Consider the following 13340-nt stretch of genomic DNA (forward strand, 5'->3'; position numbering starts at 1 on the left):
TCTAAACCCTAAACCCTAAACCCTAAACCCTAAACCCTAAACCCTAAACCCTAAACCCTAAACCCTAAACCCTAAACCCTAAACCCTAAACCCTAAACCCTAAACCCTAAACCCTAAACCCTAAACCCTAAACCCTAAACCCTAAACCCTAAACCCTAAACCCTAAACCCTAAACCCTAAACCCTAAACCCTAAACCCTAAACCCTAAACCCTAAACCCTAAACCCTAAACCCTAAACCCTAAACCCTAAACCCTAAACCCTAAACCCTAAACCCTAAACCCTAAACCCTAAACCCTAAACCCTAAACCCTAAACCCTAAACCCTAAACCCTAAACCCTAAACCCTAAACCCTAAACCCTAAACCCTAAACCCTAAACCCTAAACCCTAAACCCTAAACCCTAAACCCTAAACCCTAAACCCCTAACCCCTAACCCTTATCCCATAAACCCTAAACCCTAAACCCGAAACCCGAACCCCTAACCCCTAACCCCAAACCCCCAACCCCCAACCCCAATGTACAAAGACAACACGAATGTGGGATTATAAGTACAAACGAGGCATAGGCACAGTCTAAAATTTAGTTTTGGCACAAAATTTAACCATAGAAAAATATCCATGTAACAAATCAATTTATAAATAGACAAGAGTCAAGTCAACTTATAGGGTTGAGTACACACCATAGGCATAGGCACAGGCATACTCAAACCTTTTTCTGTACACCAGTCCAAGCTTATGCATCGTAAGATAACCCTTCACCCATTGAAGGAGGTAGCAAATCAATCTAGAAAGACGCATAATAAATATTAATTTACAATGCTGACATAATACTAAAATACATCCTGACAAGTATTGTTCAAAAAAAAAAACATAAAGGAAAAGTTGATTAAAAAAAGAGGGGGTAGGAAACAACTTATAGTTGGGTATGTCATTCATATCTTGGTAAAAATGGAAATAAAATGATAGATGAGAGATAAATTGAGAGGATAGAACTGAATGAGCCTTAAAACAAAAAGCACTACATAATGGTCCATTTGATTCACATTCAATAGTCAACACCCTTTGATATGGATCAAACAATGTCACAATTTTCTATCGTAAATCATATCTGTTAGAAAAGCTGCTTATATCTGTTGTAAAGCTTTTATAAAGCTGTTTCTGGTTGTATTTAGGTCCTAAGCTATAGCTTCTTTCCTCTCATGTAACCCTGTTCAGACTTGTTAATATATATATATATATATATATATATATATATATATATATGGGTTTGCTAATGCACTCACACCATTTTTTTTAGTATGAGTACAATAGCAATCAACAACAAAATTTTTAACTAAAATATCAATCACCTCTTTTATTTTTCAAAATTAAATGTAGGGATATAATAGTAATTAAATCTTTAACTTTCTAAGAAAATAAAAAACTCATTTCTCTCTCCTCCCCCACTTTTTTGTCTCTTCTCTCATGTCTCAGACTCTCCTTTCTAAGAAACCTTCTATCTGATCACCAAGATGGCCTCTGTTCGTTTCTTACTGTCCATGGCAGCTATGCAGCAGTGGCCCCTTTATCACATAAAAAATACAATCCTACACGGTGTTTTAGCTGAGGAAGTCTATATGAAGCCACCTCCTGGGTTTGTTGCTCAAGGTCTGTCTAGTGTTTGCAAGTTATAAAAAGCCCTATATGATCTCAAACAAAGTCCGAAAGTAAGTCAATATGGAACAACCTCAGGATATTGTGTCCTAATTGGTGGGAATCTCATTTCTTAGGAGAGCAAGAAACATAAAACTATGGCCAGATCTGCAGAGGCTGAATACCGAGTTATGTCTGTTACTAAGTGTGAGCTGATTTGATTGAAGCAACTCCTTAGTGAACTTTCTATTAAATTGGGTCCATGAAACTTGTGACAACCAAGCAGCCTTGCAATAGCATCTAATCCGATCCTCCATGAACAGACTATACACATTGAAATAGACTGTCACTTTATGCAAGATAATTTCTGGAGAAGTCACCACCGTCAATTCAAATGATCAGTTGACAGATATCTTTACCTAGTCACTTAGAGGCCCAAGGATATCCTACATTTGTTCCAAGCTGGACACATACGATCTATATGCTCCAGCTTGAGGGGGAGTGTTGAAATATGATTAGTTTCCCATTGGAATATGATTTGTTTCCTAATTTTCATTTACTGTTTTCAATGTAATTTACTTTGATTGTATAATCCCTATAATCAAGGGATCTCTTTATCTTTTGTATTCAATTTTGATTATTATAAATAAAGAGCGAAGGAAACACTCTCCTCATGCATTCAGATCAATCTAAGTCTGACATTCAAGTAGGAAAAAGTATAAAAGAACACAAACAAAGATGCAAGAAAATTTTGCAGCAACAATGTACCACGTGATATGTACCACTTTTTAATATTGGCAGAGAATTGTCAACCCTTCTTGTCTCCCCACCATTGCATATCCAGACAAACCAGGATTAGAGTTCAGACCTTTTTCCAAGGCTCTTACTGGGTGATTCAGGAATCATTCAGACTCACCCTCACACAAATCAGTGACACCACCAGAATGGCTTAGCAGAGCACAAACACAAGCATATAAACAGGCTTGCCCTTTAAATTTTGGGATCATAAATTGTTTCCCAGCGCTGCTTTAAATTTTAATAATCCCTATACTATATAGTTCAATTGAACGCTGTGTTTCAAATCTCTCAATTTTCAGTTGTGCTTGTTTTCCTTTCCTCAAACTTTATAACCCTAAGAAACGGTCCTATTACTCTAAAGAGATGTAGTTTCTTGGGATATTCAGCATCATAGACATACAAGTTCATGACTTAGGGCATAATTTGTGGCCAAAGATGTCATCTTTAATAAGCATTGAATTCCCTATCCTAACCTCTTTCTCACCCCTTGACCTAATTTTGTATCCCCATCATAGACTCCACTAAACACTACACAGTCTACACACTCCTCACACCAACCCTCCAACAAATTCCCACACCTTAACAGCAACAACATCCCCTCCTCTTCTTTAGCCACTCCAGCTCAACGAGCATTGCCTCATCCATGATCCATCTTGCCTTATCATCTCCCAATGCTTAGCACACCCATTCCAACCTACAAAATTTGCCCTGTATTTAGACAACCAAACACTTCCCACGCATACCCGTTCCAAATCTAGAATATGCAAAACCAAAAACAATGATACAAGCCCTTACGGACCCCTATTGGCATTTGGCAAACAGCCTTGCAATTAGAGTATGAGAATCTGCAAAGTAATGCTACAATATAACGTCCTTAGTTCCTCTTCAAGCCCATAGACAAGCAGTAGGATGCAAATGAGTCTTTAGATTCAAGGAAAATCCAGATGGCAGCATCAACAAATACAAGGCTTGACTGGAAGCAAAGGGATTTCACCAACAGCCCAGCTTGGACTACACTGAGCCCTTCTCTCTGGTTATCAAACTTATAGACAGTTCATATAAACCTCAATCATCAAAGAAGGAATGTAAAATATTGAATGACTCAACTACATTACACTCAATCAAGAAAATAAAATGTTTAAATCAACCAAATTGCATAAGAACATTCATATAACTTCATTCAATAAACAAGCTAATGGAATTCTAGTTGAACATTTAAAACATAGCAAAAACATACTTTTATCAGAGTAGTCAATATACTCCAATAGATGGGATACGACAGCATTTTTTGTGCAGATATCTCTAATCTGAAATAATATAAAATAATTTCAGGCCAAAGTAAAACCAAATACAAAATTTAATGCTCAATAAAATGGAAGACACTAGTTTATATAATTTCAGAAAGACTAACAACAGTACAAATGTTTAACCAACTGATGCATACAGAGGGATTGGTGAAGTCTGCATGAAATTATTCTGAGAACCACAAGTTTTATTTAATAAAAATCACAATGGAATTGGAAGGGGTTTCAATATTAAATAAAATAGATTTTCACTTAAAATGATCCAGCATTAATCAGATGAAAAAAATTCCTGATTTGAATTCATAGTTATTTAATTTAGTATCCAACTTCATCAAAACTAGACCTATTAATGGAGAGGATATGCAAGTAGTATTTAATGCTTTATAGAAACTACACTTCTTAATAATTTATATTAATGAATTTAATTTCTTTAATGAGCTATTGAGCTATATTAATACACCAAGAACAAAAGCTAATAACAGACTAATTAGAAAGCCGATTCCTTATTTGAATTCATAGTTATTTTATTTAGTATCCAACTAAGTCAAAACTAAACCTATTAATGGAGAGGATATACAAGAATTTAACACAGTTACTTGACTAGTTTTGTCATAACATTAGCTAAATTCTTCCACATGAATCACAAAAAAAAAGTGCTCCTGTTATTTTCTTCCAAGGACTGACAATATTTCCACTCTGGACCAGCCTTGTTAGCAGTCTGCAATGATCCTTGACCTGGACACTACGAGAATCATTGAGAACAAATAAAAGAGTGGGAATATTAGAGTATAACTACTCTGATGGGCTCTCTTGTTGCCTCTACCACAACTCAAGCACCAGCTCAGTGGTGCGCACCATTCTGGACTCCATCATACAGGTTCCCACCACAGTTTGCCTATCTTCAATTATACCAAACTCAGCTTCCTTACACTTCACCCAACCCTTTGCCTTCGTGTTCTACATGTTAGGCTACTCCTCAGGCTTATCTCACCAGCACTGCTCAATCTCCCTCACAGAGCTGGTATATTGACTCTAGTGCATCTCACCATGTCACCAATATGTCTCAACATTCATCAGTTAACTCCTTTTGAGGGTCCTGACCAAATTACTATTGGTAATGGTCAGGGACTTAACATCAATTCAGGTGTCTCTACCTTTCCCTCTGTTTTAAAACCTAATTTGTCTCGTCTTAAATAATCTGCTGTTTGTTCCCTCAATTACTAAAACTCTAATTAGTGAGTCAAATTTGCAAAGACAATGATGTTTTCTTTGAATTTCATTTTTCTTTTTGTCTTGTTAAATCACAGGACACTAAGGAAATACTTCTTCAAGGGTTGGTGGGACAGGATGGTCTTTACCAATTTCCAACTTTACAATCTTTGGTGCCTCAGACTCCTCAATCTGTTTCTGTTAATACAAGTGCTTCTGTTGTTCCTATTGTAAATACAGCTTGTAATTCAATTTCCTTTTCAACTTGGCATTCTAGACTAGGTCACCCTAGTATGGATGCTATGAAAATTGTCTTTAAAAACTGTAATATTCCACCAATCAATAAAAATGTTTCTGATTTTTGCAATCATTGCTGTGGTTGTAAGTTTCATAGACTTCCACCTTCTTGATCTAAATCTGTCAATTCAAAACCCTATGAACTCATATTTACTGATTTGTGGGGTCCTGCACATGTTCCTCCTCCCTAAGGTTTTAAGTATTACATTACATTTGTTGATGCTCATGGTAGGTTTACTTAGGGATACTTAAAAGTAAATCAGAAACATCGGAGATTTTTAAACAAGTTCAAAGCTATATTCAAACTCAGTCTAATCTTCCCATTAAAGCTGTCAATTCAGATTGGAGTGGAGAGTTCAGACCCTTCACCAAGTTTCTCAATGATCTAGGAATTTTACACAGATTGATAAGCCCGACACCCATCACCACAATGGTGTAGTTGAAAGAAAGCATTGGCATATAGTGGAGCTTGGTCTTACCTTACTCTCTCAAGCTAATATGCCTCTTCACTATTGGGACCATGCCTTCACTTCAAGTGTTTATCTTATCAACTGATTTCCCTCCTCTTCCATCAACAATGAAGTTCTCTACCGAAGCTTATTTCAGAAATTACCTGATACAGTTTCCTCAAGGTGTTTGGCTGCTCTTGCTTTCCTCTGCTCAGACCTTACAACAAGCACAATATGCAGTATAGGTCTCAGTAATGCATCTTTTTGGGCTACTCTACCTCTCACAAAGGCTACAAGTGCTTTGCTGCTGATGGTCAAATATACATCTCCAAAGATGTAACTTTTAACGAGTCCAGTTTTCCCTACAAAACTCTTTTTCCCAATCCCTCATTACTCACCTCAGAACCACCTAACATAACCTCAACTCTTACTCTCCTAACACCCTTACAACCTACTTTACATCCTCCAACCACTAATACTATTCATGATTCTACTATCCCAACACCTCTTCTAACACCACTTCCAACACATTTTGACAGTCAATATGCTTCACCATCTTTACCAGCTAATGAACCTGAACCATCCATACCAATCTCAGTGAAACTTCATCAGTCATTGATACTATTCAATCCGACCCCCATTACAGCCTTCCCTTGTTGGACCTGACAGTGTACACTCCATGTGTACTCGTGCTAAATCTGGGATTGTTAAGCCAAGACTCAACCCTATATTACTTCTCACTCATCTTGAGCCCAAAACCACATAATCTGCCCTGAACAATCCCACATGGCTTACTGTGAATATGATGCTTTACTCAGAAATGGCACTTGGACTCTAGTTGACTTGCCACCTTCAAGAAAAGCTATTGGCTGCAAATGGGTCTTCAGGATTAAGGAAAATCCTGATGGGACAGTCAATAAATATATAGACAGGCTTGTTGCCAAGGGTTTCCATCAACAGCTAGGGTATGACTACAATGAAACTTCCCCCCCTGTCATTAAACCTGTCACTGTCAGGTTAATTCTCTCACTTGCTGTCACATATAAGTGGCTCAACAATAGCTGGATGTGAAGAATGATTTCCTCAATGGAACCCTTCAAGAGGAAGTCTATATGACTCAGCCTTTGAATCCCCCAACAAGCAGCTTGTGGGTTGACTGCACAAAGCCATTTATGGCTTAAAACAAGCTCCCAAAGCTTGGTTTGATAAACTAAAACCTACTCTCCTACAGTTTATATTTTCCTCCAGCAAGTGTGATCCTTCTCTTTTTGTCTATTCTGAGTAAAAAATCTGTTGTTTATGTCCTAGTCTATGTGGATGACATCATGATAATTGGAAGCAGTTCCAGTCTCATTCAGTCCCTTATCTCCAAACTGAATGTTGTTTTTCCCTAAAGGATCTAGGTGATTTGGATTATTTTTTGAGAATAGAAGTCTCAACTGAAGCAAACCCCTAACCCCAAACCCCAAACCCTATCAGAGAACTACTAATCGTAAATCAGAAAGGACAGAACAGAGAACAAAGAGAAGTAGAGACTTAGGCAATACATGTTAATAAAAGTGCTTCTTAAGATTGTGTATAAAGTAGGAGCCAATACATGTAAATTCATGTGCAAAGGCAAATCAGTGCATTAAGGAAGTGAGGGTCATGTCACTAAAAGCCTACATGTTGTTGACACTTGAATTTTTTCAGAGTGGAAGGCCCAACAGCTTCTTCTTTTGCACATTCAGAATGGTAGCGCGCGTCACATCCTCGAACAGAACACAAGAGCTCATCATCCCCAGGGTAAATAAAATGGCAGCAAAAACAACATTCACCCTCAACCCAGACACATAACAAAAAATTAAATGAAACCCATTATCAGTTAAAACAAAAACAGTTAATTACATGCCGAATCCATTAATCAGTAATTTAAAGATTGTTAAAAAAAATACCATCTTGGGAGCGCCAACTAGAAAAGGATCTTTGAGGCAATCTTGGAAGGCCTTGTCGGCGGTGGGGGGCTTCTTGACCCGATCCAGGGAGCCACGGGTGCGCTTCAAAACCCGAGGTTCGAAGGCAGGTTTGGAACCGAAGCCATTGGTTAGGGTTTTGACAGGAGCGTCAAGGGCATCATCGGAGGAGCAGTGAGAGAGTTTGAGAGCCGCGGAGAGAGATAGGTTCCCCAAATCTGGCATCGTGGAAATCCTTAGAATAAACTTTCCAACAGAGGCATAGGGTAGGGAAAAGAAAGATGCAGAGAGAGAGAAAGCAGAAGCCGAAGAAGAAAAGAAGACAAGGAGGAAAAAATGGGCGGGAAAGTGTGGTTTTGTAATTTTCAGGGAATGGTGTGAAAGTACCAAAGGGTGCATGGGACAAGGTTTATATTTACGATTTTGCGGGGTGTTGTTTTGTAATTTTCAGGGGATGGTGTGAAAGTGTGAAACACAAGATCAGCCTTTCAGCAATGATAATTATGATTCGGAATCTACCCTCAAGCTCGTTCCCACACTGTCCCTTCAAATACTAATCTCATTATAAGTGTCAAGAAAATAAAATGGGAAACTAAAGATGAACTTTTGTTGCCAATGTACCACACTCATCATTCTGTTTCAAGTAACAATTTACAGCAAAAAAAGAAAAAGAAGAAACAAACAGAAACAGCTCGGCCCCAAATTATATATTATCAATGATCTTATGATATGATATTAGTATTTCAAGGGCAAGGGATATGAGAACATCAATTCAAGCCATCCATCAAAACAAAATGAATCCTAAATTATATATTATTGTCATTCATCGGATGTTAGTATGTTAGTATTTCAAGGTCAAGGAACATGAGAACAACAATTAAGCCATCGAAACAAACTGAGACTATCTAGATTGCCATCAAATGAAAAAAGGTGCATTCAATGACTTCAAGTATCATAGTTAGAAAGTGAACCTGTTGCAACCATGAACTGTTTTATGCATTGTTTGGCAGACTTAGTCGCTCACCTTTGTGTGCATAACTCACTCGAATGCATCTTCCATCCAGTATCTATGAGATGATAAGGAACAAGGTCCACATATAATAATGTTGGGTGAAATAGAAGCTAAGTTTTTAGCCAGTAAATCTACCTATTTTTAAAGACAGTGATATATAATAGTAAATTCATATTAAATAAAAATGGGAACTAAAAAAATTAAAAACCTGGCCATTCATTTCTTTGTGAGTTGCAGCAGCTATAGTTTCAGAAAGGAACCGCACAAATCCATATCCTCTTGATTTTCCAGTCACATGATCACATATTACTTTAACTGCAAAAGAAAAAAAAATGAAATGGTTGCAACTGAAACATAGTTACACGACCAATTTGGGACCCAAAATAAGAGAAAAAGATCTATGATTTTACCTTCAATGATTTCACCATGTTGCCCAAAGGCATCTCTCAGAACCGGTTCATTGGTATCATAGGAAAGCCCTGTATTGCAAAATAAAATGAAAAAACTAACAGTTGAAATTGAACATTCAAGATGAATTATCAAAACTCAAAAGGTGCAATTATTATTAGTATTTTTTAAAAAAATAAAGGAGAAAAGAAAGAAGCTGGAGAAGACCTGTGACAAACAACTTGATTGATGAATGATGACGCACATATAGAAATCTAGGTAAGTGGAAATGAAGAGCGCTGCCATTCACTAATGCACTGGCTATTCGCATAACTGTGAACTTTAAATTGATATCCGAAACACAATAAAGCATTTTCCGCAGGCTAGGGGTGAAACAACAAGCCGTTTTCACATACATTTCTTCTAAGCCATCCCCGTTCCTGGTTCCCCAAAACGACACACTCTCCAGCTAAAGAGTGAAAAGGAGGAACTACAAATCAATTCTCAGTTACTTCCAATCTGATATTTGTTTACAGAAAAAAAGATTATAGAGCAAGGTTTATGATCATTCTAACTAAAATAATTAGACTTAAGTATAATCCTTATAGCTGGTATTTGTTTACTCCATCTTAAATCACGTTAAAGCTACTAAGCTACCTTAGTGGCCTAGACATGTGTTTCCAGTAGCAAAGACCAGCACGTGAGACTAGCAATTCTAGTCGATACTAAAACACAAATGTTTGATGTAAGGACAACCAGAGTTTAGACACTTATTTAGCTCATTTCTATGCTAATTTTGTTATCTTAATTATTAATTCTTACAAAGTAGAGTTTTATGTGCAGTGGACTATTAGATTACGTTCATGAGATCATTTCAGACATTAAGTACTAATCTAGTCTCAAAGATTTCCAAAGAGTTTTACTGATACACCATATTTTAGGATTATTCTCCTAGCACATAACTGTTTCCCTGTTTAAGTATAAACTATAAAGGCTTACAATGAGGAATAATTGCTTTTAAAAAGTTCAGCACAGTTCTAGTTACTCATTCACCGCGTTATTTATTTTTTTTATCAGCAAAATAGGGTATGTATATTAAAATAGGAGTACCAGGGGTACTATAATTACAAAAGTGTTATAGAAATCCTAGTGGATCCACCTGTCAAGCTACTCAGACTGATGTGATCCACCCTATATAAAAGAATACATCGTCAAAGCCCCTTGGCTTGTGAGCCCTCCTAAATTACTGCCCCACAGCGTTATGGTTCACAGTCATACACAAATAAACTAAATGTAACTAAATTTTCAAACAGCAAAGTTCTTGAGAAGGTTTAATTCATGTGTGAGGGAAACTTGAATCGAACCCAACATAACCCCACAGAAAAGTGAAATCAATCTTCATGCAAAAAATTATCAAAATAAAACAAGTATGGGTTAAAGATTACCAATGAAGACTCAAATCCAATCCACTTCCTCCCCCAGTTGTAAGGAAAAAATCTAGAGCGATTCCTACTCTAAGCACTGCAACTCCAAGGTAAGAAATGGAACTGTTAAAATGGTTTTCTGCATTGAGAGAACATTGGTGGGAATTGGATGATTCACAGCATGCATGGAGATGGGGTAGATGAACAAAGCCCTTTTTTCCTCTGTGCAGTGAGCGGAGAAAACTATTTGCCCCATGTTAATCATACATGGGCCGCAGAATCCACAAACCCTTTCTTTTCACAAATCATGTTTTTTTCTTTTCTCTCTTCACACCTTTGCTTTTTATTTTTTTTTTTGTCATTCTAAAATACCTAAACTATAGATATCGTTCCGTAGAACGAAAAAAAAGAAAGAAAAAGAAATTCAGATAAAAGTTTCAAATTAAAACAGAGTTTAAAAGCATGAATTTAAATTGATTCTCGTCCTTATACTTTTAAATTGATTAATTTAGTTCTTCAACTTTAAAAAACTATGAATTTAAATTGTCTTTCAACTCTGACAATTAAAAACTTCCATTAGACGTTAAGTTTAAACATGAAGAAATATTAAATTAAAAACTTCAACTTGACCTTAATGGTAAGGAAATAATGAGTCCCACTGATTTTCCTAGAAGTTTCATGATGATTGCATCTTGACTAGTTGCTCTAAGTGATTACACCATATTTTCATCAATATAACAATGCGACTTCAGTTTATTGCCATCCACGTACTCAATCTTAAACAAGTTATGACCAATGAGATCAGTCTTCTCTCTTCTTTGAACATGACCATTCTCTCCTAACACCTTGTCACGAAACGAAAATAAATGTGCTGGCTGGTGATAGTTGAGTAAGCTTTTTTTCTCTCCCTAGAAACCTCTTTCATTTCTCTGATCTTTTGACTCTACGTTTTTCCTTAGAATGTAATCCCTAAATATTTCTAACTCTTCTAAAAAAGAACAAACTTCTTATTTATTTCAAAACTTTTATTCTTTCATTCATTGTACAACTAAGACACATTCTTCACATTTATTAGTTATCATTGAACCAACCTTGAATATCTTTAAGTAGATTTTTTTTAAGAATCTAAAGATTGAAGCCTAAAGAGGTTTGAAAAATAATACTTTGAATATTAAGTTTATATATGCTTGTCAAATAATACTTGAAGTTGAATAGTGAGGCATAATTTTTTTATAAAGTAAATGATATAGTACATGAAATCCTTGAGTTGTCGTTAGCCAAGGATTGAATGTAATATTGGGTTTGCGGGAGTGAATGTAATATTGAAGGATTTCTAATTGATTTGTAGTTGAACAAGTAAATTTATCAAAAAGCAAAAGCTTGAATGGTTGATTGTATTTTCAAATACTATAGAGAGTAAAAGCTAAATACCTTGGTCGTGTAGTCAAAGTAGTTAAATAACCCCACATTATAGAGCAGTACCTGACCCCTATATGCTATAATGGTACAGCAAAGCAGCTGCTATACCAAAGCAAATAGTTTCTGTATAACATGCTCAAAACTAAAGTACTCAAATCAAAACTGGAGAAACAGTGTTGGGCTTGGTTGGAAAAGGATGAAAGAGAGGCAGAGGGACAGGAAAATGTAGAGGGTACAGAGACAAACAGAGCATGAACAGATGTTTGGCTGCTGGAAACTTGAGAGAGCAAAGTGCACAGAGTGAGAAACAGGCATATGCGGCTTCACGATGCAAAAACAAGGGTGAAGTAGTGGCAATCTGCTGTAGCAGGGGGTGGGCTATGCAATTTCCTTGTGTTTATGAGAAGAGTAAGCTTGAAATTCCTATGGCTCACAATATGTCATGAGTTTGTGTAATAAAGAACAGAGGCTGCTAATCCTAAAATGCCTCACTGCATGGATGGGTATAGGACACCAAAAATCCTCTTAACGAGTAAATAAGGTACAATTAGGGATGGGCAAAGAAGATATTTCAAAATTTTCAATATCTAGAGCATAGCAGTCATTCCAGCTATCCAGGATGTGATGCTGCAATTTAGATGCCAATTTAGCCAGCCACAAACTTACGTGAAATACAGCTAGCTTTTGAAAGCAGTTGAGACATCATGATAGCACCACTATAAGCCAGTACTAATAACTATGAGAGTTATAAGTTTTTTACAGTTTTATCCTTATGATAAAAAGTTGAACGGGTACTAATAAAAGCAAATAGATAACTACATGTATGCCCATACACGTATTTAATCATTTCCATTAGCCTGACTATTTTAGAAGCAAATTTGACGAGTTTCAATGTGGTTTCAACAATCATAAGTATAGAATCTATAGATATGAGAACTTGGATTTGGCACCTGATCCCTACTAAAATAATCACATTTCTCAGCATTTTAAATATATTCAAGCTGGAACCACGCATTCACATTCCTAAGCAATGATCAAATTAAGGTATGTTTAGAAGAGCTTATTTAAAGTTTACTTGGGCTTATCTGCCCTTCTGTAAGTGTTTGCAAAAACTTATGAAAATAGCTTATGATATGTCCATAAGTTGTTTTCAACTTACTTCAATAAGCATTCTAGGATAAATAATGAAAACAACTTATATCTTATGTGAAAATAGTTTAAACTGATTTCTTCAATTATACAAATAAATTATATGATATCTAAGTGCTTATACAATAATAGACGGACTCAAGTTTAAAAGAGAGAGAAAAAACCAGCATGTACGAGGAAGAAGTTTGCTAAACATTTATGGCGCATTTGGCTAAAAAGTAGAGCCTAGTACAATCTCAAATACATTGTAAATTTTTAACGTGTTCACAGTAGATGCACTAGAGAAAAATTAATAATACATGTGATAAT

General features: G+C 36.2%; 1 protein-coding gene across 6 annotated transcripts; it reads right to left on the bottom strand.

Annotated features, from left to right (window-relative positions):
- Window positions 1–620: 620 nt before the first annotated feature.
- LOC100802141 (small RNA-binding protein 11, chloroplastic) lies at window positions 621–10819 on the bottom strand. 6 transcript variants are annotated; one of them, XR_005892469.1, is made up of 9 exons: window positions 10485–10817; window positions 9268–9508; window positions 9063–9131; window positions 8861–8967; window positions 8665–8707; window positions 7623–7858; window positions 7354–7439; window positions 3667–3736; window positions 621–783 (listed from the first exon to the last, which is right to left on the bottom strand). XR_005892469.1 is itself a non-coding variant. In XM_041017806.1 (9 exons), the coding sequence occupies exons 2-9, from the start codon at window positions 9455–9457 to the stop codon at window positions 3038–3040; spliced, it is 954 nt and encodes a 317-aa protein (XP_040873740.1). In that variant the 5' UTR covers window positions 9458–9529; window positions 10485–10819; the 3' UTR covers window positions 621–3037. The 6 variants fall into 6 exon arrangements, 5 of the variants coding, with proteins under 5 accessions (XP_040873740.1, XP_040873741.1, XP_025985252.1 ...); XM_041017806.1 differs by having other exon boundaries at window positions 621–3123; window positions 7354–7506; window positions 9268–9529; window positions 10485–10819; XM_041017807.1 differs by having other exon boundaries at window positions 7354–7506.
- Between the last annotated feature and the right edge of the window lie 2521 nt (window positions 10820–13340).

Source organism: Glycine max, chromosome 8 (assembly GCF_000004515.6).
Source record: "Glycine max cultivar Williams 82 chromosome 8, Glycine_max_v4.0, whole genome shotgun sequence".
NCBI classification, from domain to species: Eukaryota; Viridiplantae; Streptophyta; class Magnoliopsida; order Fabales; family Fabaceae; genus Glycine; species Glycine max.

Coding starts and splice junctions, on each gene's coding strand:
- LOC100802141 (XM_041017806.1), bottom strand. CDS start 9,457: ATGTATGTGAAAACGGCTTGTTGTTTCACCCCTAGCCTGCGGAAAATG. Junction 8,708..8,860: donor ACAAAGAAATGAATGGCCAG/GTTTTTAATTTT, acceptor ATCATCTCATAG/ATACTGGATGGAAGATGCAT. Junction 7,507..7,622: donor TAGTTGGCGCTCCCAAGATG/GTATTTTTTTTA, acceptor GTCTGGGTTGAG/GGTGAATGTTGTTTTTGCTG.